The 26944-nt window shown below is 44.8% G+C and overlaps 1 protein-coding gene and 1 long non-coding RNA gene across 4 annotated transcripts in view; one reads left to right on the plus strand and one right to left on the minus strand.

The window, feature by feature from the left end:
- LOC141108232 (uncharacterized) overlaps positions 1–23159 on the minus strand; it is a 28799-nt gene extending 5640 nt beyond the window's left edge. Inside the window, exon 1 of the long non-coding RNA XR_012236035.1 lies at positions 22281–23159. This is a non-coding gene — a long non-coding RNA (uncharacterized lncRNA). The remainder of the gene's footprint in view (positions 1–22280) is intronic.
- The window catches only part of INPP5E (inositol polyphosphate-5-phosphatase E), a 62179-nt gene continuing 48306 nt past the window's right edge, over positions 13072–26944 (plus strand). The window contains exons 1-3 of one of the 3 annotated variants that reach the window (XM_073599621.1): positions 13072–13227; positions 22241–23233; positions 23587–23710. In XM_073599621.1, the coding sequence (XP_073455722.1) occupies positions 22443–23233; positions 23587–23710 (915 nt within the window). In that variant the 5' untranslated portion in view covers positions 13072–13227; positions 22241–22442. Of the gene's footprint in view, positions 13329–22240; positions 23234–23586; positions 23711–26944 lie in introns of all 3 variants that reach the window. The other 2 variants (XM_073599623.1, XM_073599622.1) reach the window with 2 other exon arrangements.

Genomic DNA, 26944 nt, shown 5'->3' on the forward strand with positions numbered 1-26944 from the left:
AGGCTCCCTGCCTAACCAGTGGGTTGCGGCTCCTGTGGCGGGTAGGCTGGCTGCATGAGAAAGGCGGAGGAGAGGAGAAAATCGGGCAGACGAGCAGAGATGATATCTCTCTCCGCCCGCTCTACATCAGTGCTCTTCACAGCCTGGCCTCTTCAATCTGAGAGCGAGGTGCGGCGAGTGGCAGAGAGATGACATCATCTCTCACTGCCCTCCACACATCAGCGGTCTTCCACCCTCACAGCACGGTGGAGTGGAGGTCACGTGCTTCCTGTCATTGTGGAGCTCCACTTTGCAGCCAGACCCCCTTGCTTCAATGCCAGAGGTGCGGAGGCGAGCAGCGAGATTACATCATCTCTCACTGCCCGCCCCGCATCACCACTCTCCTGCTCTCTCTAAATGGACCAGTGGTGTCAGCCTGCCACCAATGCAGCGTCAATGCACATTTGGTGGAACTGGCTGGCATGGCAAGTGACAATCCACATCAGTCGGCAAGTGACAACCCACATCTGGTGGCCGGTGACATGGCAAGTGACAATCTGCAAATGGTGTCAGGAGATGTGGGAATTGACAATCTGCAAATGGTGGCAGGTGACGTGGCAATCTGCAAATGGTGGCAGGTAACGTGGCAAGTGGCAATCTGCAAATGGTGGCAGGCGACATGGCAAGTGACAATCCACATCTAGTGGCAAGTAACACGCTGCATCTGGTGACAGTGGCAAGTGACACGGTGCATCTGGTGGCAGGAGATGTGGCAAGTGACACGCCCAGGGCTCCCACTGATTCTGCAGTATGGTGAGTTGAACCACTTTATTATATATTAGAATGAACAATAGAAACAATGCACTTCAATCACCCTGACACCATATCAACCATTGTGCCATGATGATTGAAGCTCCAACACCAGCCATCGCCCTTGAAAAATTGCTTACCACCTCCCCCACGCGGGCATACAAAAAGGTTGATGACCGCTGCTATGTGCTCTAGCCCCAGATCTTTTGCAGACCTAGCAACGCCCCTGGCCTGAGGTGACACCCCACTGGTACTTGGCCTTTCTTTCCGAGGTGCTGGTGGATGGCACTGTCTCCTCACCAGAACGCCTTAGTTTGGCGGGCGGACTATATTCCTCCTCCTGAGTCTGTCAGTGTTCCACTACTTAGGACTGACTCATAATTTACATCAGACTCAAAATCTGAATTTGAAGAGGAATCCAAAAGCAGAGTGCTCCCCATTGCTCTCGTTGGCCGCGCTAAGAATGTGGTACGCCTCCTCGGCGGAAAAGGATTTTTTGGACATTGTTGTTAGTGGTGATGAGCCTGCGCAGATGTGTGCTGATAAGCCTGCACTGTTGGGCACTGATGAGGCGGCACTGACGAGCCTGCACAGACATGTGCTAATAAGCTTGCACTGATGGGCACTGATGAGGCGGCACAAATGTGTGCTATTAAGCCTGCACTGATGGGCACTGATGAGGCGGCTCTTATGAGCACTGATTGATGACACAGATGTGCACTGATTGATGGCACAGATGGGCACTGAAGACACAGATGTGCACTGATGAGGCGGCACTGATGAGGCGGCACAGATGGGCATTGATTGATTGGACAGATGTGCACTAATCAGGCAGCACAGAAGGGCACTGATTACACAGATGGGCACTGATGAGGCGGCACAGATGGGCACTGATTGATTGCACAGAAGGGCACTGATGAGGCAGCACAGAAGGGCACTGATGACACAGATGTGCACTGAGGCGGCACAGATGGGCACTGATGAGGCAGCACAGAAGGGCACTGATGAGGCGGCACAGATGTGCACTGATGAGGCGGCACAGATGCGCACTGATGAGGCGGCACAGATGGATACTGACCCTGATGAGCACTGTGACATTGGCACTGTGACACTGATTGGGGACTGGTGTTGGCACTGTATACACTGGTGTATAGTAGAATCATTCACAATTCAGCACAGGTCACTCTCCCTCCTCACACGTGGTCTCTGTGTGAGGAGGGAGGGAGCAGTGCTGGTGCCCAGGGTGAAGATGGCAAACTGCGCCCCCCCCGGTTGTAAAGAAGGAGCGACTTATAGTGGGACCAGTGACACTAAGGCTCAGTTCACACCTAGGCGTTCCGGATTGCGGGTGGAGTTGCTGCGATTCTGCCCGCAATTCCCAAATTGACGCACAGACACGCTTGCGATCCCATTACTTTCAATGGCACCCCAATCGCTGTGCGATTTTGTGGCAATTGTCCCTCAACAAATTGCGACAAAATCGTGGGATGCCTGTTGCCCAAAAGAAGCTCCGGAATGCCTAGGTCATGAATGTAGCTTTATACACTGATCAGTGCTAATAATATGCATCGACACTGTACTAATGACAACGGCTGAGAAGGGGTTAATATCTAGGAGCATCCAAGAGGTTAATTATGTGCCCAACAATGTGTAATGTGTGTACTGATTTTTACCATAGACTGGTTTGTTTATTTTCCCTGCTTTGCAAGCGAACATTTCCTTTGTATAGAGCCCTGTGTTGATTGTCAACACAGGGCTCTGGGCTGTGATTGGACACAGCCAGTCAATAGGTCCCGGCCATGAATCACTGGTTGGATTCTGCTGACATACCCCCACTGTGTCAAATCACAGGGGAGTAGGCGGGCAGGGGCACGCACCCGAAACCCTAAGCCTAGGTTCACACTGTAGCAATGTGAGAACCAGTGCGATTCCAGCGCCGGTTCCCACATCGCATCTCTCTCAGTTCACGCTGCCCTCTGCGAACCGCTGCAGGTATCAATAGAATGTTAATGACACCCCCAGATCGGTTTGCAGATTGCAGTGTGAACTGTGGATTCGGACAGGAATCGGATCGCATGGGTGAGAACACGCGAACATGCGATCTGATTCTAGTGCGGGAAAAAAAAATCCCTGCATCTTTTTTCTGCAAATCCAATGCGAGTTCAGCCATACAACTGTATGGCTGAACTCGCATTGCACAGACATCGCATGTGATCGGCAGTGTGAGTGCGAATCATATGTGTTGTCTGTGTTTGCTACAGTGTGACCCTAGGCTGAAACAGGCAGTGATGGGTATGTTGCGGTGCTTGTAGCTGCCACCCCATCGCAGTATATGTACTGCGACGGGTTGGCAAGTAGTTAAAGGAGACGGCGAAAGTCTCCGAAGATGAACGGCTGTTCAGGGCGGACCTTTCTCGTCAGAACAGAGATGCGCCTGCGGAGTACAGGGCGGACAGCCGAACACTATCCCATGGAGGGGGAACGTTCTTGTCAGAACAACGGCAGTCGGGTGGAGATTGCTCCGCCTGACAGGGAAGTGAAGGGCTCGTCTTTACTTGTGCAGGAGCGCATGGCACAGACATCTTAGCAGCTCTGACTGGCTGTGCAGTATTCTACCCTGTGTGTACAGTCCAGCCACTTCACCTGCGCCCTCCCTTCCGCCCCTGCCTTGTACCGACCCTGGGAGGGAGAGCTGTCAATGAGAGAAGATCTCATATGTTTACATTTGAGATCATCTCTCATTGGACACGCCGATCGCATGGTAAATGGCCGCTGTGATTGACCATTTACCGCAATCTGTGATTGGCTGTGTTCAAGTGACACGGCCATCACAAATTTTCCCCAGTGCACGCTTGCAAGGGTGCACGGGGAGCACTGAAAGGGGACGACGTCATATGACGCGTCCTGGTAAAGTAGATCTGCGCTGTAGCCGTCTTTCGGCTATAGCGCGGATACGAGGAGGTTAACTACTTCAGCTCCGGAAGGTTCACCCCCTTTCCTGACCAGGCCTTATTTTGCGATCCGGCACTGCGTTATTTTAACTGACAATTGCGTAGGCATGCGACACTGTACCTTTTTTTCCCACAAATAGAGCTTTCTTTTGGTGGTATTTGATCACCAATGCGGTTTTTATTTTTTGCGCTATAAACAAAAAAGACTGACAATTTTGAAAAAAAAACTATATTTTTTACATTCTCCTATAAAACACATCCAATAAAAAATATAAAAAAATCAAATTTCTTTATAAATGTAGGCAATTAGGACTCTACTACATATTTTTGGTAAAAAAAAAAAAAAAATCCCAATAAGTGTATATTGATTGGTTTGCGCAAAAGTTATCGCGTCTACAAACTATGGGATAGATAGAGATTATATATATATATATATATATATATATATATATATATATATATATATATATTTTTTTTTTTTTACAATTAATGCGATCAGCGACTTATAGTGAGACTGCAATATTGCGGTGGAAAATCAGACACCAACACCCCTTTCACACTGCAGCGCCCAGCCGTTAGTGATAAAGCGATGCTCGTTTTTCTGTCGCTTTAGCAGTGCTTTTCGGCCGCTAGCGGAGCGGTTTTTACCTTAAAAACAAGGTAAAAAGTCCAGTTTTGCAGCTCTTCCAAAGTGCTTTTAAACAGTTGCCGAGCGCCACACGCCGATATACGTCGGCACAATGGCACAGGCAGGCATAAGGGCTTACCTGTACGTCCCTGCCTGCCCGCGGACGGGGAGTCCAATCCACGGGGGGTCGTCCCCCCCCCCCCGGTGCCTGCGGCGGTCGGATTCTAGTCAGGGGCGATCAGAGGTGAGGGGGAGGCCACTCATTCGTGGCCACCCCCTCGCGATCGCTCCTGGCGAATGAAATGCTTCCTCGGCTTCTGTAATGTAAACAGAAGCGGAGGAAGTGATGTCATCTCTCCTCGAGCCGGTCTTTTCATTCCAGCACTGAGGAGAGAAGACATCAATGTGAGTTGCACCAACATTACACTTCCAGTAGAACACGCAGGCACACTTTTCACCCCCCTATCGCTCCACAGTCATCCCCTGATCACGCCCCTGTACCCCCTGTCACAGTGACACCAATAGCAGGTTTTTTTTTTTTCTGATTATTGCATTGGTGTCAGTTTGTGACAGTTATAAGTGGTAGGGCAGTTAGTGTTAGGCCCCTTTAGGTCTAGGGTACCCCCCTAACCCCCCCTAATAAAGTTTTAACCCCGTGATCTCCCCCCCCCCCCGTCGCCAGTGTCACTAAGCGATCGTTTTTCTAAACGCTGTATTACTGTCACAGGTGACGCTAGTTAGGGAGGTAAGTATATAGGTTCACCGTCAGCGTTTTATAGCGTCGGGACCCCTATATACTACCTAATAAAGGTTTTAACCCCCTGATTGCCCCATAGTTAACCCTTTCACCATTGATCACCGTATAACTGTTACGGGTGACACTGGTTAGTTAGTTTGTTTATTATAGTTTCAGGGCACCCGCCATTTATTACCTAATAGAGGTTTAACCCCTAATCGCCCGGTGGTGATATAAGTTAAGTTTTAGGGTCAGATAGGGTCTGCGTCGCCCCAGGCAGCGTCAGGTTAGTTCCAGTACCGCTAACACCCGCTAAAACCCATGCACGCAGCATACACCTCCCTTAGTGGTATACTATCTGAATGGATCAATATCTGATCCGATTAGATCTATACTAGCGTCCCCAGCAGTTTAGGGTCCCCAGAAACGCAGTGTTAGCGGGATCAGCCCAGATACCTGCTAGCACCTGCGTTTTGCCCCTTGGCCAAGCCCACCCAAGTGCAGTATCGATCGATCACTGTCACACTAAGCACACATAACTGCAGCGTTCGCAGAGTCAGGCCTGATCCCTGTGATCGCTAACAGTTTTTGTTGGTAGCGTTTTGATACAGTCACCAACAGTCAGGAGCTTTTTTTGCCTGTGTGTCTCACTAGTGTACCACTAAATTTAGAGCCCAAAATGGCAAATCGAAGGTACACTAGTGAAGAGGCCTACACGTTTCTGAGCATGACAGATAGTGAAGTGGAAGTCACTCATCTGTCAGATTCAGGCTCAGAATACGTTCCTGTAGACGACAGCGGCTCCATGACAGATAGCTCTGACGACGGAGTTGTGGTCCCTGCCAAGGTCAGGCGTACCAGACCCCGAACTTCTTCTTCTGTTGAGGTGCAAGAACCACAGAGCTCTCATATGGAGCAGAGAAGTACTAGCGCCGCTATTCCTTCTGGTGAACTGGTAAGCACCAGTGGCCTAGTACATCCTGGTCGTACATCCAGCACTGCAGTAACACTTGGTGACGTGGTGAGTCCCATAAGTGCAGTTCAAGCTGCCGAGGTGACAAGCACAAGTAGTGTCCCGCTGCCACCAAGAAGACGAAGACACGTCGTGCCCTTCCTGCTGCATTCGCCAATCCTAATTGGGAACCTACCACTTCTGCAGCACCCCGTACTTCCCCCTTTCACTGGCCAACCCGGAATTCAGGTGGAAACAGTTGATTTTAGGCCACTTGATTTTTATTCGTTTTATGGTTTACGAGGGAAAAGATAGTCACGTAGAGCCGACAAACTGCCCTGACTACATAGGAAGCGCTGGCAAGATAGTGTGGGACTTGGTGTCACCCTTATTCGGAAAGGGGTACCACTTATATGTGGACAATTATTACATGAGCGTGCCACTTTTTAGTCACCTTTTTGATCATCAGATTGGAGCATGTGGCGGGCTTTCCCCAGCGGCTTGTAGATTCCCGTCTTAGGCTGGGGGAGAGAGCCTGCTTGCAGTGTAATCATTTGCTCGCTATGAAGTGGAGGGATAATAAGAATGTTTTCGTTCTTACCTCCCTTCATGCAGACACGATGGTCCAAATTACTACGGCGACTGGTGTTGTGGAAAAACCCTCTGTGTCCACGAATATAACCTCAATATGGGAGGGGTGGACCTTAACGACCAGTTGTTGGCGCCGTACCTAGTTACCCGTAAGGCCAGACGCTGGTATAAAAAAGTGTCTGTATACTTATTTCAATTGGCTTTGCTGAACGCTCATGTGGTATACAGAGCTTCAGGACGGACTGGATCCTTCCTTAAATTCCAGGAAGAGATCGTCAGAGCCCTTCTGTTTCCAGATGGTGCTCCACCTCACCTTCCCAATCCAAATGCAGTAAGCTGGCTGCATGAGAGGCATTTTCCTTATGTCCTCCCGTGTACCCCTACCCAACGAGCCCCCCAAAGAAAATGTTGTGTCTGCAGAAAGCACGGATATAGGTGTGACACCCGCTATTATTGTCCCTCCTGTCCTGACAATCCTGGTCTTTGCATTGGTGAATGTTTTGAACGCTACCATACACTAGTTGAGTATTAGCGTAGGGTACAGCACTGCACAGACTAGGACACACTTTCACAGGGTCTCCCAAGATGCCATCGCATTTTGAGAGACCGGAACCTGGTACCAGTTACAATACAAAAATTAGTTACAAAAAAAGTGTAAAAAAAAACAAAAAAAAACCCAAAAAAAAAATAAAATAAAAAATCCAAAAATAGTTGTCGTTTTATTGTTCTCTCTCTCTCTATTCTCTCTCTATTGTTCTGCTCTTTTTTACTGTATTCTATTCTGCAATGTTTTATTGTTATTATGTTTTATCATGTTTGCTTTTCAGATATGCAATTTTTTTATACTTTACTGTTTACTGTGTTTTATTGTTAACCATTTTTTTTGTTTTCAGGTACGCAATTCAGCTGCAGCATGGATTTATTTATCTTGACAGCAACAGCGTTTGCTCCCACGATACATAAAGCCGTGACTCCATCGCTGTCGGAGGTGATTTCACCACCACAGTTACATACTTCAGCATATATGCCGAAGCATGGGGGCAGCAGGGGCGGAGGAGCGATTTGCTTCTAACTTTTGGGGCAGCTGCCCCCATGCTTCAGCATACATAAATGGTGCATGTATGCCCATCATTAGAAGTGGGTGGATGAAGGGAGGTATTCTAATGGTGGGCATACCCACCGATCAATCTTTTTTTGTTCAGCCCACAGGCTGCATGAAAAAAAAAAGATTACAATATATGCCCAACAAGGACCAGCAACGTACTGGTATGTTGCTGAACTTTGAGTGGTTATACCAGAATAATGCCTGCAGGTTTAGGTATCATCTTGGTATCATTCTTTTCAGCCAGCGGTTGGCTTTCATGTTAAAGCAATCCTAGTGGCTAATTAGCCTCTAGACTGCTTTTACAAGGAGTGGGAGGGAATGTCCCCCCCACCGTCTTCCATGGTTTTCTCTGGCTCTCCTGTCCCAACAGGGAACCCGAGAATGCAGCCGGTGATTCGGCCAGCTGACTATAGAGCTGATCAGAGACCAGAATGGCTCCAATCACCTCTATGGCCTAAGAAACCGGAAGCTAGGAGCATTTCATGACTTAGATTTCACCGGATGTAAACAGCGCCATTGGGAAATTGGGAAAGCATTTTATCACACTGATCTTGGTGTGGTCAAATGCTTTGAGGGCAGAGGAGAGATCTAGGGTCTAATAGACCCCAATTTTTCAAAAAAGAGTACCTGTCACTTAGGGGTGCGCATCTTCACTGGCCTCACGATTCGATTCGATTATGATTATCAGGTCCACGATTCACGTTGCATCACGATTACTGCGCACGGTTTTCATCCAAAAAATTTAAGTAGTCAGAAGAACTCCATTTTTTAAATTTTATCTGTTCTTAAAAAAAAGACAACACTCCCTGCATGTAGCAAAGTGTAAACACAGCAGACAACGTAAAGAGGAGCTCCAGACTGCCCCCAAATGACTACAGGAGATGGTCAGAGACTGCAGACATGATACAGGCGATGATCAGAGACTGCAGACATGATACAGGAGATGATCAGAGACTGCAGACATGATACAGGAGATGATCAGAGACTGCAGACATGATACAGGAGAGGGTTAGAGACTGCAGACATACCACAGAAGATGATCAGAGACTGCAGACATGATACAGGCGATGATCAGAGACTGCAGACATGATACAGGAGATGATCAGAGACTGCAGACATGATACAGGAGAGGGTTAGAGACTGCAGACATACCACAGAAGATGATCAGAGACTGCAGACATGATACAGGAGAGGGTCAGAGACTGCAGACATGATACAGGAGAGGGTCAGAGACTGCAGACATGATACAAGAGATGGTCAGAGACTGCAGACCTGCTGGACGTGGTAAGGGAGGTGACGGACTGTCCTATCCAAGATGACCAATACCCCGCCCCCCTCACCACTAACCTGTCCCCATATAATACTATTACCATAGCGCTCCCCTGCCCAGTGTCACCACGGACCAATTACCATCCTTCTCGACCAGCATCCACACAGTGAGCATACAGATAGGGCAATAAAACAAAAAAATTGTGTGCAGTGCTTTGTGCTGATAATAAATGCACAAAAAAAGTCTTATTAAGTAGTGAATAAATATAGCCCTGAAATATATAATCTGTGATCTGATTAAAAGAAATATTTTGTGTATTGAAAGTAATTCCAGTGCTGAGTGTTCTCTGCTGTGTTCAAATCATTCACCAGAAATTTAGGAATGACACTCAGCACTGGAATTACTTTCAATACACAAAAGATTTCTTTTAATCAGATCACAGATTATATATTTCAGGGCTATATTTATTCACTACTTAATAAGACTTTTTTTGTGCATTTATTATCAGCACAAAGCATTGCACACAATTTTTTGTTTTATTGCCCTATCTGTATGCTCAGTGTAGAGGTGGGGGAAGAGCAGAGGTGTCCTCCATGCGGCCCCCTCACCTGGCTTGATATGCCGCGGCACCACTCTCCTCCTCGGAGCTCCGTGCTCCACAAGCCGGCCGCCGCCGCCAGCAGCTCCAGCCACCGGCACTCCATGTCCCCGCCAACGTGCACTGCACAGAGCGTCGCTCCTCGCAGGGCAGCAGGGGGATGTCAGTCAGGGGCAACAAGCGGGAAAAGCCGGCGCGGCTTACTCCCGCGGCTCTTCGGCGGCTTTCGGCTCCGTTCGGTCGTGGAGGCGGGGCATAACGCAGCGCTAGGATGACGTCATCCAAACATCGATGCCGCATCGTGTATGGTCAAATCGCGATGCAACGATGTTACGATTAATTTCAACAGCCCTACTATCACTACCTATTGCTATCATAGGGGATGTTTACATTCCCTGAGATAACAATAAAAATAAGAAAAAAAAATGAAAGGAACAGTTTAAAAATAAGATAAAAAAGCAAAAAAAAGCACCCCTGTTCCCCCCTGCTCTCGCGCAAAGGCGAACGCAAGCGTCGGTCTGGCGTCAAATGTAAACAACATTTGCACCATGCATGTGAGGGTATCACCGCGAAGGTCAGATCCAGGGCAGTAATTTTAGCAGTAGACCTCCTCTGTAAATCTAAAGTGGTAACCTGTAAAGGCTTTTAAAAATGTATGTAGTTTGTCACCACTGCACGTTCGTGCGCAATTTTAAAGCATGTCGTGTTTGGTATCCATGTACTCTGCCTAAGATCATCTTTTTTATTTCATCAAACATTTGGGCAATATAGTGTGTTTTAGTGCATTAAAATTAAAAAAAGTGTGTTTTTTCCCAAAAAAATGCGTTTGAAAAATCGCTGCGCAAATACTGTGTGAAAAAAAAATGAAACACCCACCATTTTAATTTGTAGGGCCTTTGCTTTAAAAAAAATATATAATGTTTGGGGGTTCAAAGTAATTTTCTTGCAAAAAAATAAAAAATTTTCATGTAAACAAAAAGTGTCAGAAAGGGCTTTGTCTTCAAGTGTTTAGAAGAGTGGGTAATGTGTGACATAAGCTTCTAAATGTTGTGCATAAAATGCCAGGACAGTTCAAAATCCCCCCAAATGACCCCATTTTGGAAAGTAGACACCCCAAGCTATTTGCTGAGAGGCATGTCGAGTCCATGGAATATTTTATATTGTGACAAAAGTTGCGGGAAAAAGACACTTTTTTTTTTTTTTTTTTGCACAAAGTTGTCACTAAATGATATATTGCTCAAACGTGCCATGGGAATATGTGAAATTACACCCCAAAATACATTCTGTTGCTTCTCCTGAGTACAGGGATACCACATGTGTGAGACTTTTTGGGAGCCTAGCCGCGTACGGGACCCCGAAAACCAATCACCGCCTTCAGGCTTTCTAAGGGTGTAAATATTTGATTTCACTCCTCACTGCCTATCACAGTTTCGGAGGCCATGGAATGCCCAGATGGCACAACCCCCCCCCCAATGACTCCATTTTTGAAAGTAGACATCTCAAGCTATTTGCGGAGAGGTATGGTGAGTATTTTGCAGACCTTGCTTTTTGTCACAAAGTTTTGAAAATTGAAAAAAGAAAAAATACATTTTTCTTTTCTTTCTTAATTTTCAAAAGCAAATGAGAGCTGCAAAATACTCACCATGCCCCTCAGCAAATAGCTTGGGGTGTCTACTTTCCAAAATGGGGTCATTTGGGGGGGGTTTGTGCCATCTTGGCATTTTATGGCCTTCAAAACTGTGATAGGCAGTGAGGAGAGAAATCAAAAATGTATGCCCTTAGAAAGCCTGAAGGCGGTGCTTGGATTTCGGGGTCCCGTACGCGGCTAGGCTCCCAAAAAGTCTCACACATGTGGTATCCCCGTACTCAGGAGAAGCAGCAGAATGTATTTTGGGGTGTAATTTCTCATATTCCCATGGCATGTTTGAGCAATATATCATTTAGTGACAACTTTGTGCAAAAAAAAAAAAAAAAAAAAAAAGTTTGTCATTTTCCCGCAACTTGTGGCAAAATATAAAATATTCCATGGACTCAACATGCCCCTCAGCAAATAGCTTGGGGCGTCTACTTACCAAAATGGGGTCATTTGGGGGGGGGGGGGGGTTGCCATCTTAGCATTTTATGGCCTTCAAAACTGTGATAGGTAGTGAGGAGTGAAATCAAAAATTTACGCCCTTGGAAATCTTGAAGGCGGTGATTTGGTTTTCGGGGCCCCGTAGTCCCACACATGTGGTATCCCCGTACTTAGGAGAAGCAGCTAAATGGATTTTGGGGTGTAATCCCGCATATAACCATGGCATGTGTGAGCAATATATCATTTCATGACAACTTTTTGTAAACATTTTTTTTTGTTGTCATTATTCAATCACTTGGGACAAAAACATAAAATATTCAATGGTCTCAACATGCCTCTCAGCAATTTCCTTGGGGTGTCTACTTTCCAAAATGGGGTCATTTGGGGGGGTTTTGTACTGCCCTGCCATTTTAGCACCTCAAGAAATGACATAGGCAGTCATAAACTAAAAGCTGTGTAAATTCCAGAAAATGTACCCTAGTTTGTAGACGCTATAACTTTTGCGCAAACCAATAAATATACGCTTATTGACTCTTTTTTACCGAAGATGTGTGGCCGAATACATTTTGGCTTAAATGTATGACTAAAATTGAGTTCATTGGATTTTTTTAGAACAAAAAGTAAAAAATATCATTTTTTCTCAAATTGTTTGGTCTTTTTCCATTTATAGCACAAAAAATAAAAACCGCAGAGGTGATCAAATACCATCAAAAGAAAGCTCTATTTGTGGGAAGAAAACTACGCAAATTTAGTTTGGGTACAGCATTGCATGACCGCGCAATTACCAGTTAAAGTGACGAAGTGCCAAATTGTCAAAAGTGCTCTGGTCAGGAAGGGGGTAAAACCTTCCGGGGCTGAAGTGGTTAAGGTGCTTTGGAAACGCTGCCCATTCATTGCAATGGGCAGGGTGTTTTGGAAGCGCCGTTTACATCGCTCCTAACCCACCCCAAACATGCGGCTTGCAGGACTTTTCGTAAAGTCCCACAAGCGCACCGCCCCAGTGTGAAAAGATACACTGCAATGAATGGGAGGTGCTTTTCAGAGCCAATTTCTAGCGCTAAAACCGCCTCAGTGTGAAAGGGTTCTTAGTGACACTTTTTGGGGACCAGTGACACTAATACAGTGATTGCTGACAAGAAGAGGCCAGGAAATGGGGATACACCTAGCCAGTTCTGCGGTATCCGGGTTCTCTGGTCGCTGGGCTGAGCGAATACACAGAGGTGGCGATGCTACAAAACGAATAGTTCTGCAGCACTGTCCTCCGGCCGCTGAGTGCCGCTGTGGGGAGAGCCTACATCGGGGTAATGATATTGGCTTTGCAGTACGGTCCTGCGGTCAGTAGGTGCCGCTATGCGCAGATATTATACAGAGACAGAGACGATACATAGACCTGCAGGGTAGTCCTCTCGCCACTAGGTGCCGCTTTGAACGACGTGCTTAGCTGCCTCCCCGTCTCCATGATGCCGCATTGTCAGACCAAACTCTGGGGCTCTATGGTACTCATTCCCGCAGCATCCCGGAGCCGCAGTTGAGGTAGGTAAGCCGGGCACTGCACATACGTCTTCCCTTCTCCTTCATTCCTGTCCAAGGCATGACTAGTCCTGCTGAGGCCACACACGGCGGCAGTTGTGAAGGTTTGTCCCCGGATATCATAATGCAATGATAGGAATCATACTTGTTCCTTGAAATCTGCTCCAAGATGGAGATAATAATAGTATTGTCCTTAGTAATGAATAATGTGAAACTATAACTAAAGCCAGACGTTATTCTTCAGTGTTGGGTAGTCCGAGGAATGACAACCTGTAAAGTGTTTTGTCTTTTTTGCTGGCTGTGTCCCATTTGGGGTTTCCCCCTTCACTTCCTGCCCCAAGGACCCAACAGGAAATGAGAGGAAATCTCCCCTCTTAGCTGTCACTGGAACAGGTGTCCCTGTTGGCAGATTTCCCCTTCAAACCTGTTTTTGTGACAACTTACAAATGTAGGATTTCCCATCAGTTTCTGTGCTGCTGAAAAGTGTCACCAGGTGGGATTAGAGGGCGAGTCTTCCCAGCAGGGCCTCAGTAATAACAACCCAATCCGAAGGGCTCTCAGGAAGTGTCACCAGGAGGGCGTAGAGGGCGAGTCCTCCCAGCAGGGCCTCAGTCAGTACTAACCCGACCCGAAGGGCTCTCAGGAAGTGTCACCAGGAGGACGTAGAGGGCAAGTCTTCCCAGCAGGGCCTCAGTAATAAAATCCTGATCCGAAGGGCTCTCAGGACTTTGGGGCAATGCATGCGTTACTGCAACACAGTAACGGCAGGGGGCATCTGTGTGGGCAAGCTGCTAAGTGGAGCTGTGTGTGTTCTTAGACACAGATAGCGCAGCTTGCTCCCTCTCTCACAAGAAAAAAAAAAAGAAAAGTATTTGTAGCTGCTGACTTTTTTTAATATAAGGACACTTACCTGCCCCTGGATCCAGCGATGTCCTCACCCGAGCTGATTCCTCTATTGGCTTCGGGTGCAGGCGCCGACATCTTCACTAAGGGAAATTGGCAGTGGAGCCTTGTGGCTGCTCTTCTTCTGTGGCTTATATTGTGTCCCAGAAGACTGCGGGGGATTGAGGGAGCTGAACTTCCTCTCAGATCTCTGACCGGAAATGGGGGAGTGGATGCCTGTCAAAATCGGGTACCTGCCGCCCGCCCCCCCCCCCCCCCCCCCCCCCAAAGGAAAGTGCCAAATGTAAAGGAGAAGGGGGAAGGAGGAAGAGTTAAAATTCTCCTTTGGGGTGAAGTTCCCCTTTAAGGCAACGCTCCAGAGATTGTGACGCATCCAATTTTTGGGACAAATTGCTGCTTGAAGCCTGTTGATTCCAATAGGTATCCTAGGGCACTTTCACAGTAGTCCATTGCAAAAACGATTTTACCGTGTTTGTGGTGTGGTTTTTAACCACTTGAGGACCGGAAGGTTTTACCCCCTTCCTGACCGGGCCATTGTTTGCCATACGGCACTGTGTTACTTTAACTGACAATTGCGTGGTTGTGTGACGCTGTACCCAAATAAAATTGATGTCGTTTTTTTTCCCCACAAATAGAGCTTTCTTTTGGTGATCACCTTTTTATTGTTTGCGCTATAAACAAAAACAGAGTGACAATTTTGAAAAAAAAAAACAATATTTTTTACTTTCTGCTATAATAATAAAACACCTCCGATTAAAAAAAAAAAAATTAGGCCAATATGTTTCTGCTACATATTTTTGGTAAAAAAAATCCCAATAAGTTGATTGGTGTGCAAAAGTTATAGCGTCTGCAAACTATGGGACATGTATATGGAATTTTGTATTTATTTATTTTTTTACTAGTAATGGCGGTGATCAGCGATTTTTAGCGGGACTGCGGCGGATAAATTGGACTCTGACACTTTTTTGTGAACCGGTGACCGTAATCAGTGCTAAAAATATGCAGTTACTGTACTAATGACACTGGCAGGGAAGGGGTTAACAGGGGTGATCAAAGGGCTAAGTGTGTTCCCTGGGAGTGTTTTATAAGGCCCCATACACACTATTAGATTTTTCAGCAGATTTTTGTCTTCAGATTTACCAAAACCATATAATATGAGGTCAAACCTTAAGAGTTTCAATTTGTATGCAATCAGGCAGGCCCCTGCACTACATGATTTTGGTAAATCTGACAAAAATCTGCAGAAAATCTAATAGTGTGTATGGGGCCAAACTGTGTGGGGGATGGACTGACTGGGCCAATAGATAGATCCGTGTTCCTGCTTGGCAGGAAGACAAGATCTCTGTCATCCCCTGTGAGAATGGCAGAATGTTCTGCCTCTGTGGGGAACGATCTTGGTTGGCTTCCGCCGGACCCGCTGATTGGCTCCCCCTCTGGCCAATCGGCAGGCGCCCATGCACTAGTGCATGAAAGGACGTTCAGGTACGTTAATTCGCGCAGCCTTGCTGCAGTACAACTGCAAGCAGTTAAAGAACATGTTAAGAACACATCCAAAGATGCTGCAAGCAGGATTTTTTTCACGCGATGGGAGCGCGCCGCCTCAGTGTGCTTTATTGATTTTAAAGGGAAGCATTTTTCTTGAGCTTTTTCAGCCCCCCCCCCCCCTTTTTTTTTTTTTTTACACAAAAGCGCTTGAAAAACTCCTCAGTGTGAAAGGGCCCTTAATGCACCACACAGTCAGATTGTCCCTAATTCATCTACACTCTACCCAAAACTTAAAAAAAAAATTTAAAAAAGCTTTGGTTTTCAATACATTTTAAGTATTCTACCTAGAAATAATTCTCAATAACAATTTCAGCAATGCATATCCCTCAGTGTGCTCTAAAATAAGACCACCTGGAAGCACTGCACCTTCTGTAATTATAAGACTGCTTTCACACTGAGGAGTTTTTCTTTAATGCTTTTGTGTTAAAAAAAAAAAAAAACCTGAAAAGCTCAAGAAAAATGCTTCCGTTAAAAATCGATCAATGAATGTGTTCACACTGGGGCGTTGCGCTTCCGTTTTTAAAAACAAAATCCTTCCCATTGAAAGCAATGTAAAACGTGGTAGAAACGCGGCAAAAATGCACCCTGTGTTTTTGGTGCAGTTTTTGGGTTACATGTCTTTTAAAAACCATATAAAATATAATGAACCATAATGTCCATATAAAAAAGTAGGAAATATAGATAAATTAACATTGAATATATAGAGCAGATTTAGCTAAACGCACTTTTTTTTATACATATATTTTATAGGAAAATTTGGTTGCATCAGCTCCTGATGAGTGGGGATACACCCACAAAACGTGTCGAACTTTGCTACTTTGATGCCCCAGCTACATCCCACATAGAACCATAGTCACTTATACTACCTGTTTCCTCTGACTACATCAACTATTTTCCTACGTAGTTAATGCACATTTACAATGTGGGTGCATGTATCGATATCAGGCATGTTACTGTTAGCAACACCATGCTTTTCTATTTCTTTCATCAACATCCAATCATGTGCTGCTATATGTGCATATTGTTTATTATGCCTATACTATGTGTACATCTTTTATACATGTATGTAATGAATCCTTTTATTGTATATGAAATCAATACTCTATTATTGTGTGTGATATTTTTTACAATTGTTAAACATTTTATAATGCAATCTACAGACGGTTTATTTTACCTCCACTACCCAAGTGCTTCATCTAAAGTCCCAACCTCCTATTTATTTTTACCGATAAACCGGGATGGAGGCACATTGTGCCTCATTTAAAGTCCCAAACCCCCTCATATATTTCTGATGATGCATGCAAAAAGCTGTTTAGAGGCATTGTTTATAACAAAAACTTATATAGTACATTATGGCTTCATACAAGTAAGGGGCTGACAGTGAATTTTTTAAAAGTTAAAGCGGGGTTCCACCCAAATTTTGAACAATATCTGTATGTATTCTCTTCCTTGCCTAGATGCTGACATGCCGTTTAAAAAAATTTAAATCGCCGTAATTACCTTTTTTTTTTTTTTTTTTTTTTTTTTTTTTTTTTTTTTTTTTTCTATTCTTTGCACTTCCTGGTTCTCCTCCCGTGGGAGTAGGCGTGTTTCTAGCCTCTCCCAGACTCCTGGGAGCTAGTCTCAGGCTTCCCAGGATGCCACTGAGCATGTGCGGGAACGAGCAGTGAATGCTGGGAGCACAGCATTCACCACATCCAGGAAATAAATGCTTGTGGGCTTCAAATGCCCACAATGAAGATGGAAACCGCCTGCAGTGAATAATATAAGTTATTCTTTCCGACGAAATCTGACACAGGCGGACATATTACACACAATATGTGAGTATGTAATACTGAGAAGAAAAGTTTGTGAATGAACTAAAAAAAAAAAAGATAGATAGGTGGACCCCCGCTTTAACTTTTCCACTAACAGCAGCAGGAAGAAGGGGGGGGCGGAGACAGCTCACACAGAAGACACACAAGCTGTCAGGCAGGGAGAGGAGCACAGAGCAGGGCTGCGGATGATGGAGGCATATAAACTGACCACGATACCAGGGCTCAGCAGCCATGATAAAACGTGGTCAGTTTACAAGGGGGAGGGCAGAAACTGGCAGGATCAGCTAGGTTTTTTACAGCTTCTAGAGGGGCTGGTTAAACAGCACAAGCACTGTGCTGTTTAACCTGCTATAAGGGAACAGGATCTCTATTATTAATAATATTATTATTATTATTATTAATAATAATAATAATATTATTATTTTTATTGGTTGCAAACACTTTTTTAATGCAGTGTTCTTCAGAGATGGTTTTTATAATCTCTGTAAATGGTGCGTCTCACCATTCAGGTGAGACGCACCCAGCAAAACACATAAACATGTGAGGCAGGTCCAGGCACAGGGGCTGGTTTACGAAAGGTAATTTTTACTTTTGCATATATTAAAGGTAGGGTGCAATGGATCGTCACCGATCCATGATCTGAACGTTCAACCTGTTCAGATCGGCATACATGCGCTCCGCGGAGCGCGCAGCGGCCTTAGGAAAGGCTTCGGCCTAGCTCCGGAGCGGCGGCCATCTTGGTACACCCGGTGGCCGTTTACCACGTGATCACTCCGTCATATGACGGAGCAATCACTTGTAAACAAACCGGCGTCATATCATATCATATCATGACGCCGGTTCCTCTATCCCCTCCGTGTACTGACCTGTACAGTGGAGGGGAGAGATCGTCTGGCAGCAGTGCCAATACTCTGCCATACCCTGCCAATACTCTGCCATACCCTGCCAATACCCTGCGAATACCCTGCAATACTGAGTCTGCAATACTCTGCCAATACTCGCCAATACTCTGCCATACCCTGTCAATACCCTGAAATACTCTGCTATACCCTGCTAATATATTACAGTGGGTGAGATTGTGGATATTATTACAGTGGGGGAGATTGTGGATATTATTACAGTGGGGGAGATTTTTTTTTGTTGATCGGAAAATGATCCGAACCGTGACTCCTGATCCGAGGAACGATCCGAACCGTGAGTTTTTTGATCCGTTGCACCCCTAATTAAAGGAGTTGTAAAGGCAGAAGGTTTTTATCTTAATGCATTCTCCTAACTACTTACCCGAGCCCCAGCTCTCTCCAGCGATGTCCACGAATGTTCAAGCCTTCCGCGACACTCCTCCTGATTGGCTAAGACAAAGCAGCAGCGCCACTGGCTCCTGCAGCTGTCAATCGGGGGGGAGAGGGGATTGGGCCGGGTTGGGGCTCTGTGTCTGAATGGATACACAGAGCTGTGACTTGACTCGGACGCCCCCATAGAGAGCTGCTGGCTGAGGGGGCACTCAATAGGAGGGGGAGGGGCCAGGAGCAGCAAAGAGGGACCTGAGGAGGAGGAGGAGGATTCCGGGCTACTCTGTGCAAAACCAACTGCACATGGTAGGCAAGTATAACATGTTTGTTTGTTTTTTTTTATTTCTTTTTTTAAACAAAACTTTACAATCACTTTAACATGTGATACCTAGTCAGGTTCAAAGAAAAAAAATACATTTCTCCTTAAATCAAGTATAGTGGGGAAAATAATTATTTGATCCCCTGCAGATTTTGTAAGTTTGCCCACTTACAAAGAAATAAAGAGTCGATAATTGTTGTCATAGGTGTATTTTAAATGATAGAGACAGAATATCAACCAAAATTCCAGAAAAAAACACATTATACAAATGTTATAAAATTGAGTTGCAGTTCAGTGAGTAAACTAAGTATTTGAACCCCTACCAACCAACTATAATTTTGGCTCCCACAGACTGGCTACAGTATGTGTTCATGCTTTCTTATCTTTATTAGCTCTCCCCTTGTAAGTCTGTTTCTGAAGTGAGAATTTTGCTCTGCATAGCCATCCATCTTTAATTAACTACCTGATTAGTATTTGGAAGCACCCACCCAATCCCTAGCAGTATATAACTAAGCATCTCTTGGGAAAGGCACGTTTGCAGATGGGGTTCTTTTTCAAAGTGGGAACACTTCTGACTGCACTTCAGCGAATGCACAAAGCGAACGAATACAAGAAAATACTTTAGAAAAATACCACACATCCTACAGGTGACCTTGTTTACACCTTCAGCTCTTTCTCCCCCTTTTTAAAATGCACTGTCTACCACTCCATCTGACAGCTGTGATCTCTATCCTTTTACATACTGGGGTATGTAAACTTTTGATCAGGGTCATTTGGGTCGTTTCTGTTGCCATTATGATATAAAAAAGAGTAAACACAGTTGATTGATAATAAATGGCTTCAGCCAAACACTAACCATGAGTGAAAGAAACTTTTTGTGATATCATTCATATTCTCTGAAAAATGGCCAAGAAATCATAAATTCTGCCAGGGTATGTAAACTTATGAGCACAACTGTATATACAGTACATATGATATCTATAAATCATTAAGAGTAATATCAAATCTAGTTTTGCTTAGAGTTTGTGTCTACTTGTTTAGATAGTGACAGTCAGGCCTCTGGGTTGTTTAACAGTATATATCTTTGTTGCTATGTGACACCCTTTATAATTCATGAGAGCCGTAACACAAACTGACACTCAGAGAAACAAGCAGGAAACATTGACATGTGCTGTCCCCAGGATTTCCATCTGATAATCCTATTATTCAGCATTACAGAGCGCCAGGCACACCTCCATCTGTCGCCTACATACTGCCAAAAAGAAAGTTTGCAATACATTGTCAAGTAATCCAGAAGAGTTTATTCTACATGGAAACAGGAATAGTTTTAGAAAAAGTACATTTTTTTTTTTTTATTTTTTTTTTTTTTTTTACACTGACCCTTAAGCTGGCTATAGAGGCTTGTTTTTCGATTTTTATTCAACCAACGGGCTAAATGAAAACTATTAGATTCTTCCATGGAGGTATTCAAACCCCCTTCAGCCCCTTCCTTTTCTGTTGGCAACTAGAATTCTGATGGCACCTGCTACTGTCAGAATTCCTTGATCGGCAGCTACTGATTTGAAAATTTTTCAACTTGTTTGTTCGACAGACGATCAAACGATTGACTTCTGAGACGGCGACACATTGATCAAAATTTGGCCAGTCTGCTGAACCGGCTGAATTTCAAGCCATCTGTGGCCAGTTATACAAAGCATAATTCCACAGATTTCTGAAAGTCATCACAGACAGGCCTATACTGCAGGAGGATAAAGCTGCTGCCCACTTCCCTAAAATTCCTTTTTTTCTGCAGACAGATGATTCGACTACATTATAGACAGCTTAGTTGTCTTTGGCATGGCAGATAAAACTCTACTTTGTTTTGTTTAACCACATGTCGACCAGCCGCCGCAGTTGTACCACAGGCACGGTTGGGCGAAACAACGTGACCTGTGGCCACTAGGGGGGCGCGCGCCCCCCCAGCCTATGCGAGTGCCCGGTTGGCTCGATCACCGCCGGGCTCCCCCGATCACCGCTGAGACACGGGAACTGTGTGTGTAAACACAGTTTCCGGGTTCTCTGAGGGGAGAACAGACAGATCAAGGATCTGTTATCTTCCCTGCACAGTCCCCATCCCCCTTCAGTTAGAACACAAACTAGGACACACTTAACACCTTCACTGCCCCTTTTTTAGTAATCAATGCATTTTTAATCGCACCGATCGCTGTAATGCCAATGGTCCCAAAAATGTGTCAAAATTGCCCGATGTGTCCGCCATAATGTCGCAGTCACGATATAAATCGCAGATCGCCGCCATTACTAGTAAAAAATTTTGTAGACGCTCTAACCTTTGCCCAAACCAATAACTATACGCTTATTGCCTTTTTTTTTTTTTTTTTTTAACCAAAAATATGTAGAAGAGTACATATCAGCCTAAACTGAGGAAAAAAATTGTTTTTATATATATATTTTTGGGGTATATTTATTATAGCAAAAAGTAAAAAATAATGCTTTTTTTTTTTTTTTTTTTTTGTTTATAGCGCAAAAAATAAAAAACGCAGAGGTGATCAAATACCACAAAAAGAAACCTCTATTTGTGGGAAAAAAAGGACATCAATTTTGTTTGGGTACAGCGTCGTACGACCGCGCAATTAAAGCGACGCAGTGCCGAATCGCAAAAAGTGCTCTGGTCAGGAAGGGGGTAAAATCTTCCGGGGCTGAAGCTGGTAATGGTTAAAATACTTTTATAGCTCCTGCCAAGCTCGGACAACACTATTTTTTGAAAGGGAGGTTCCAGTGTGATCTCTATGTATATCTATGAATTTAGGCTTTTCTTTCCAGGAGACAAAGCTTAACATGTTGTCCTTTTTTTATATTGACTTGCCATATTTTTGTTCTGTGTTTGGATTGCAGTGATTCTAAAAGTAAATGTATGTAACATATGCTTCCAGTTTCCAGTAGTGAAGCATGCATAGATTGTTAGTTTATTGGTGGACTATTTCTCCCGGGTCCCTGGTTTAGCAGCAGGTTGTATCTATAGGAACAGGATCCAGAGGTGAAAATGAGCTAGCAATAAGCATCATCTGAAAACTGAACTAAATCAGAGATCATAATGAATTCTTTTCTCATTTACAGTGCTTAACTTTCTCTCTTCATTCTATCAGATGCAGCTGAATGAACTGCTATACTGAAGATGAATCTTACCTTCCAATGTTATGTAGAAGCTCTTTCTTTTATCCTTAAGAAGATGGGAACCGGAGTAGCCATCTATTATCCATTTTGACTACTTCAGTGCTCCGTCATCAGCTGCTTTTGTCAGTTTCTGACAATGGTCTGCCATTAGGATTACATGCAAAAGCCACCATCATGCCCATGAGGATGGAGGTGCAGAATATTTCTGAGCTTTCCAGTCAGAGGGTGTCCATTTCAGATGACCAGGAAATTGCTGGAAATTCTGACCTAGAGCAGAGCAAATATGAGGAGATCCGAGAGTGGATTGAGAAGCAAGCGCAGAAGGGATCAGGTTCTAACAAGGCACTGGAGGAAGGAAATGGGACTGAAATTACAAATCAAAAAGATTATGTTCTACCAAAGCCACCTGCGAAGCCTAAACTGAGACCTCACAAACTGGAAAGAGCTTTTTCCCTGGATGAGAAAAGCTGGCAAAGGAGATTTAAGACTAGTCAGGGGAGCTTAACAGACCTGCATGAATCTGGGTCATCGTCGGGTTCTCTTCAGGAAGCTGCGGTCACTGGGGATCGGCCAGCCCTCGGATCAGATCTGAATCACGAGCATCCCTCCAGTGGGCAGAATCATTTTGCCCTGGAGTCTTCTCTGCTTACCGCCAGCAGAATCGACATGACATCGGCTTCTAAGAAAGTCAAGCCTTCTTCTAAATCTAAACCTCGCCTTGCACATGTGAAGCCTTCACAGCCTTTGCCTCAGCTAGAGTTTAATGTTACCTCCAGGGCTCTGAGGACATCTAACAAAATAGATCCAGATTACATGGATTACAAACAGCGTCAGATTCTCCGGCACAGTAGCAGCTTGAGTGACACGCGGCTTCTCGGTACAGTGTGTGACCACTGCTCCAATGACTCTCTGAGGTCCACCTACAGCCTTCTTACTCCCATACGGTCCAAGGATGTCCGAAACAGGTACAAAATCTTTATGCCCGATCATGTTTAGTCAACCAGGTCCAAGGTTCTTCAACACTGTTAACATAACTGAGAGTTAAAGCAGGACTCTTGGTAGTTGGGCAGCCAGTGAACATATAACTTAAACCTTTTTTCATATTATAGTTTTGTATCATGTGAGAGAGGGTTTGATTCTCTCCCATTTCTTTTTCTCAGTTGGGGAGATTTTGCCTGTAGAATGTGCGGAGGTATTAATGTTTTTAAATGCTGTTGCTTCTATTTTACAACTAATCTCCATTGTGTGTAAAAAAAAAAAAAAAAAAAAAAAAAAAAAAGACAATGACAGGCTCGCATCTCATAAAATGTTTTCACAGAAGTTATCTGGAAGGCAGTCTATTGGCCAGTGGAGCATTGCTAGGAGCAGAGGAACTGGATCGATACTTCCCTGATAGGCGAATGGGAATTTTCATTGCTACCTGGAACATGCAAGGCCGGAAGGTAATAAGCAATGCCCTAGAGGCAGCCATGTTGGGCGCTTTACCAGTCTCCAGCCTATCGGCTCGGTAGAAGTCAGTAATGTTATTGTGGTATAGCATGAGGCACAACATGCCTCATGTCGCAGTGATATTATAAGTTGCTAGTGAATTTATAGGCTGTTTGTTTTCTCTAAAACATTTTCTAACCTGATGAAATGGCTTTCAGTGTCATATATGGGTGACAAGAATTTCTTAGGGTGTGTAACTCCTCTAAAATCTTAGACAACTGACTGCTATAAAAATGCTTTTTAAAATGCTTTGATTGTTTTTTGGGATCCAAGTCCATTGGCTATGTTTTGAGTGGCAGGCTCTTTTCTTAGTTGTACAGTAAGGCATACAGCATCTGGGTTCAATGCAGCTGCCTTCATGTGATTGGACACAGACAAATTGAGGAGGCTGCAGGGACCTCCCCCCTTTTATAACCTCTCACCTCCAGCTTAGCTCAGTTTGTTGCTAGTGTCCTTAGTTGATGGAGAAGCTTACCTTCTTCCTGTGGAAGTTTTTCTTTATAATTCTCCTACCAAGGTGATTTCTTCTATCAAAATATCTGCTGCACCCATACTCATCGCAACTCTTACTGCAGCTGCCAGATTGGTTGACTACTCAGCAGAGGAGGGACTAGACCAGGATTGAAAAAGCAGGGCTGGCCTGTAATGTTGCTGGCATTCACTGCTCTCCACCTGGTCCAGGAGTGGGCGGCCGGCGCGTCCTTAACCGATGACTCGTCACCTGGATACACTGTGACAGCCGAATGTAAAAAAAAGAATTCTGGCATAAAAATTAAAATCGCGCAGGAAACCACCCTCCCCAATCCATACCAGACCCTTTGGGTCTGGTGCAGATTTTATGGGGTACCCCATGCCAAATTTTTTTTTATTATTTTTTTTTTTTTTAACGGCGTAGGATCCCCCCAAAATCCATGCCCAACCCTTAGGTCTGGTATGAATTTTAAAGGGAAAAAAAATAAATCCAGACCCTTATCTGAGCATGCAGCCCCAAAGGCCATGAAAGGGAAAGGACGAGCGAGCGATCCCAGGCCCCCCTCCTGAACCATACCATGCCACTCAACAAAGCACCTTCTCCCCATATTGATGAGGACAAGGGCCTCTACCCAGCAACCCTGGTCTGGAATCGATGTACTGTCAGCGGGACATCCCACTGGCCACCAATGAGTTATCAGTTGTTAAGGATGCTGACTACTACATGTTGTTTACTGGTTGTTGAGACCAGTGCGTTCCAGCTTCTTAACAATCAGGATGTGTCTCTAAAGGTGGAGAAAACTGTCACATGTAGTAGTCAGGTGTTGACTTTCATGCAACTTTTGAGGATTAACATTGAGGTCTATTGCCCCTCAAGTCACATGAAAGTCGAACCAGTCGAAGTAGTGCACAAACTACTTTGAAGGCGCTGCAACTTGTCATATGACTTTGTCCAAAGTCGCACAAGTGTGAATGAAGCCTAAGGACTGGTAAGCTGCACTGTACTTTTTTTTTTGGGATTTGGATTGACTTTAAACGTAATGTGTAAATCCCATTTGTTTTACCCAAACTCCACCCCACCTGTTTGTGTGTCAGTGAGAGAGCTTTGTGTCCACATCTGTCACTCGAAAGTTCCTGGCTTTGGGAGCTGAGAGGAAGATGTGTGATTAAGGGCCGATTCCCACTGGTACGATGTTCGACTTTGGATGTGACTCGCACCGCACTGCAAATCACATGCGATCTCTGTGCGATGCGATCTGTGTGCAATGCAATTTCAGCCATACAGATACAGGACCCTTTTTTTGGTCCGCAGCAGAATCAAGTCATATGGGTGTTCACACCCATGCGATCCGATTACAGTGCGAATTTGCAGTGTGAACTGATTTGGGGGTGTAATTAACTTTCAATTAAAACTTCTAGCAGTTCGCATAGGGCAGTGTGAACTTCCGCTGGGAGACATGCGATGCACAGTGGATTCGCAGGGTTCCCGTATCGCTGCAGTGTGAACCGAGCCTTATAGTCCATTGACCAGGTTGGGCTATGCAGTGTGAATCAAAAGGCTGGTTGTTGACAGAATTACAAACCGTTCAAATTTTTACATTTCACCCGTGTATTTACAGTGAGGGAAAAAAGTATTTGATCCCTGCTGATTTTGTACGTTTGCCCACTGACAAAGAAATGATCAGTCTATAATTTTAATAGTAAGTTTATTTTAACAGTGAGAGACAGAATAATAACAAAAAAATCCAGAAAAACACATTTCAAAAAAATTATAAATTGATTTGCATTTTAATGAAATGAGTATTTGATCGCCTATAAATCAGCAGGATTTCTGGCTCCCAGGTGTCTTCTATACAGGTAATGAGCTGAGATTGGGAGTACTTTTTTAAAAGGAGTGCTCCTAATTTCAGCTTGTTACCTGTATAAAAGACACCTGTCCACAAAGCAATCAACCAGATTCCAGTCTCTCCACCATGGCCAAGACCAAAGAGCTGTCCAAGGATATCAGGGACAAGATTGTAGACCTACACAAGGCTGGAATGGGCTACAAGATCATCGCCAAGCAGCATATTGAGAGGGTGACAACAGTTGATGCGATTATTCGCATATGAAAAAAACACAAAATAACTGTCAATCTCCCTCGGTCTGGGGCTCCATGCAAGATCTCACCTCGAGTTTCAATGATCATGAGAACGGTGAGCAATCAGCCCAGAACTACACGGGAGAATCTTGTCCGTAATCTCAAGGCAGCTGGGACCATAGTCACCAAGAAAACAATTGGTAACGCACTAAACCGTGAAGGACTGAAATCCTGCAGCGCCTGCAAGGTCCCCCTGCTCAAAGCACAAGTACAAGCCTGTCTGAAGTTTGCTAATGAACATCTGAGTGATTCAGAGGAGAACTGAGTGAAAGTTTTGTGGTCAGATGAGACCAAAATCAAGCTCTTTGGAATCAACTCAACTCGCCGTGTTTGGAAGAGGTAGAATTCTGCCTATGACTCCAAGAACACCATCTCCACCGTCAAACATGGAGGTGGAAACATGCTTTGGGGGTATTTTTCTGCTAAGGGGACAGGAAAACTTCACTGCATCAAAGGGATGATGGACGGTGCCATGTACCGTCAAATCTTGGGTGAGAACCTCCTTCCCTCGGCCAGGGCATTGAAAATGGGTTGTGGATGGGTATTCCAGCATGACAATGACCAAAACACACGGCCA

This window comes from Aquarana catesbeiana, linkage group LG09, assembly GCF_042186555.1.
Source record: "Aquarana catesbeiana isolate 2022-GZ linkage group LG09, ASM4218655v1, whole genome shotgun sequence".
Classification (NCBI taxonomy): Eukaryota; Metazoa; Chordata; class Amphibia; order Anura; family Ranidae; genus Aquarana; species Aquarana catesbeiana.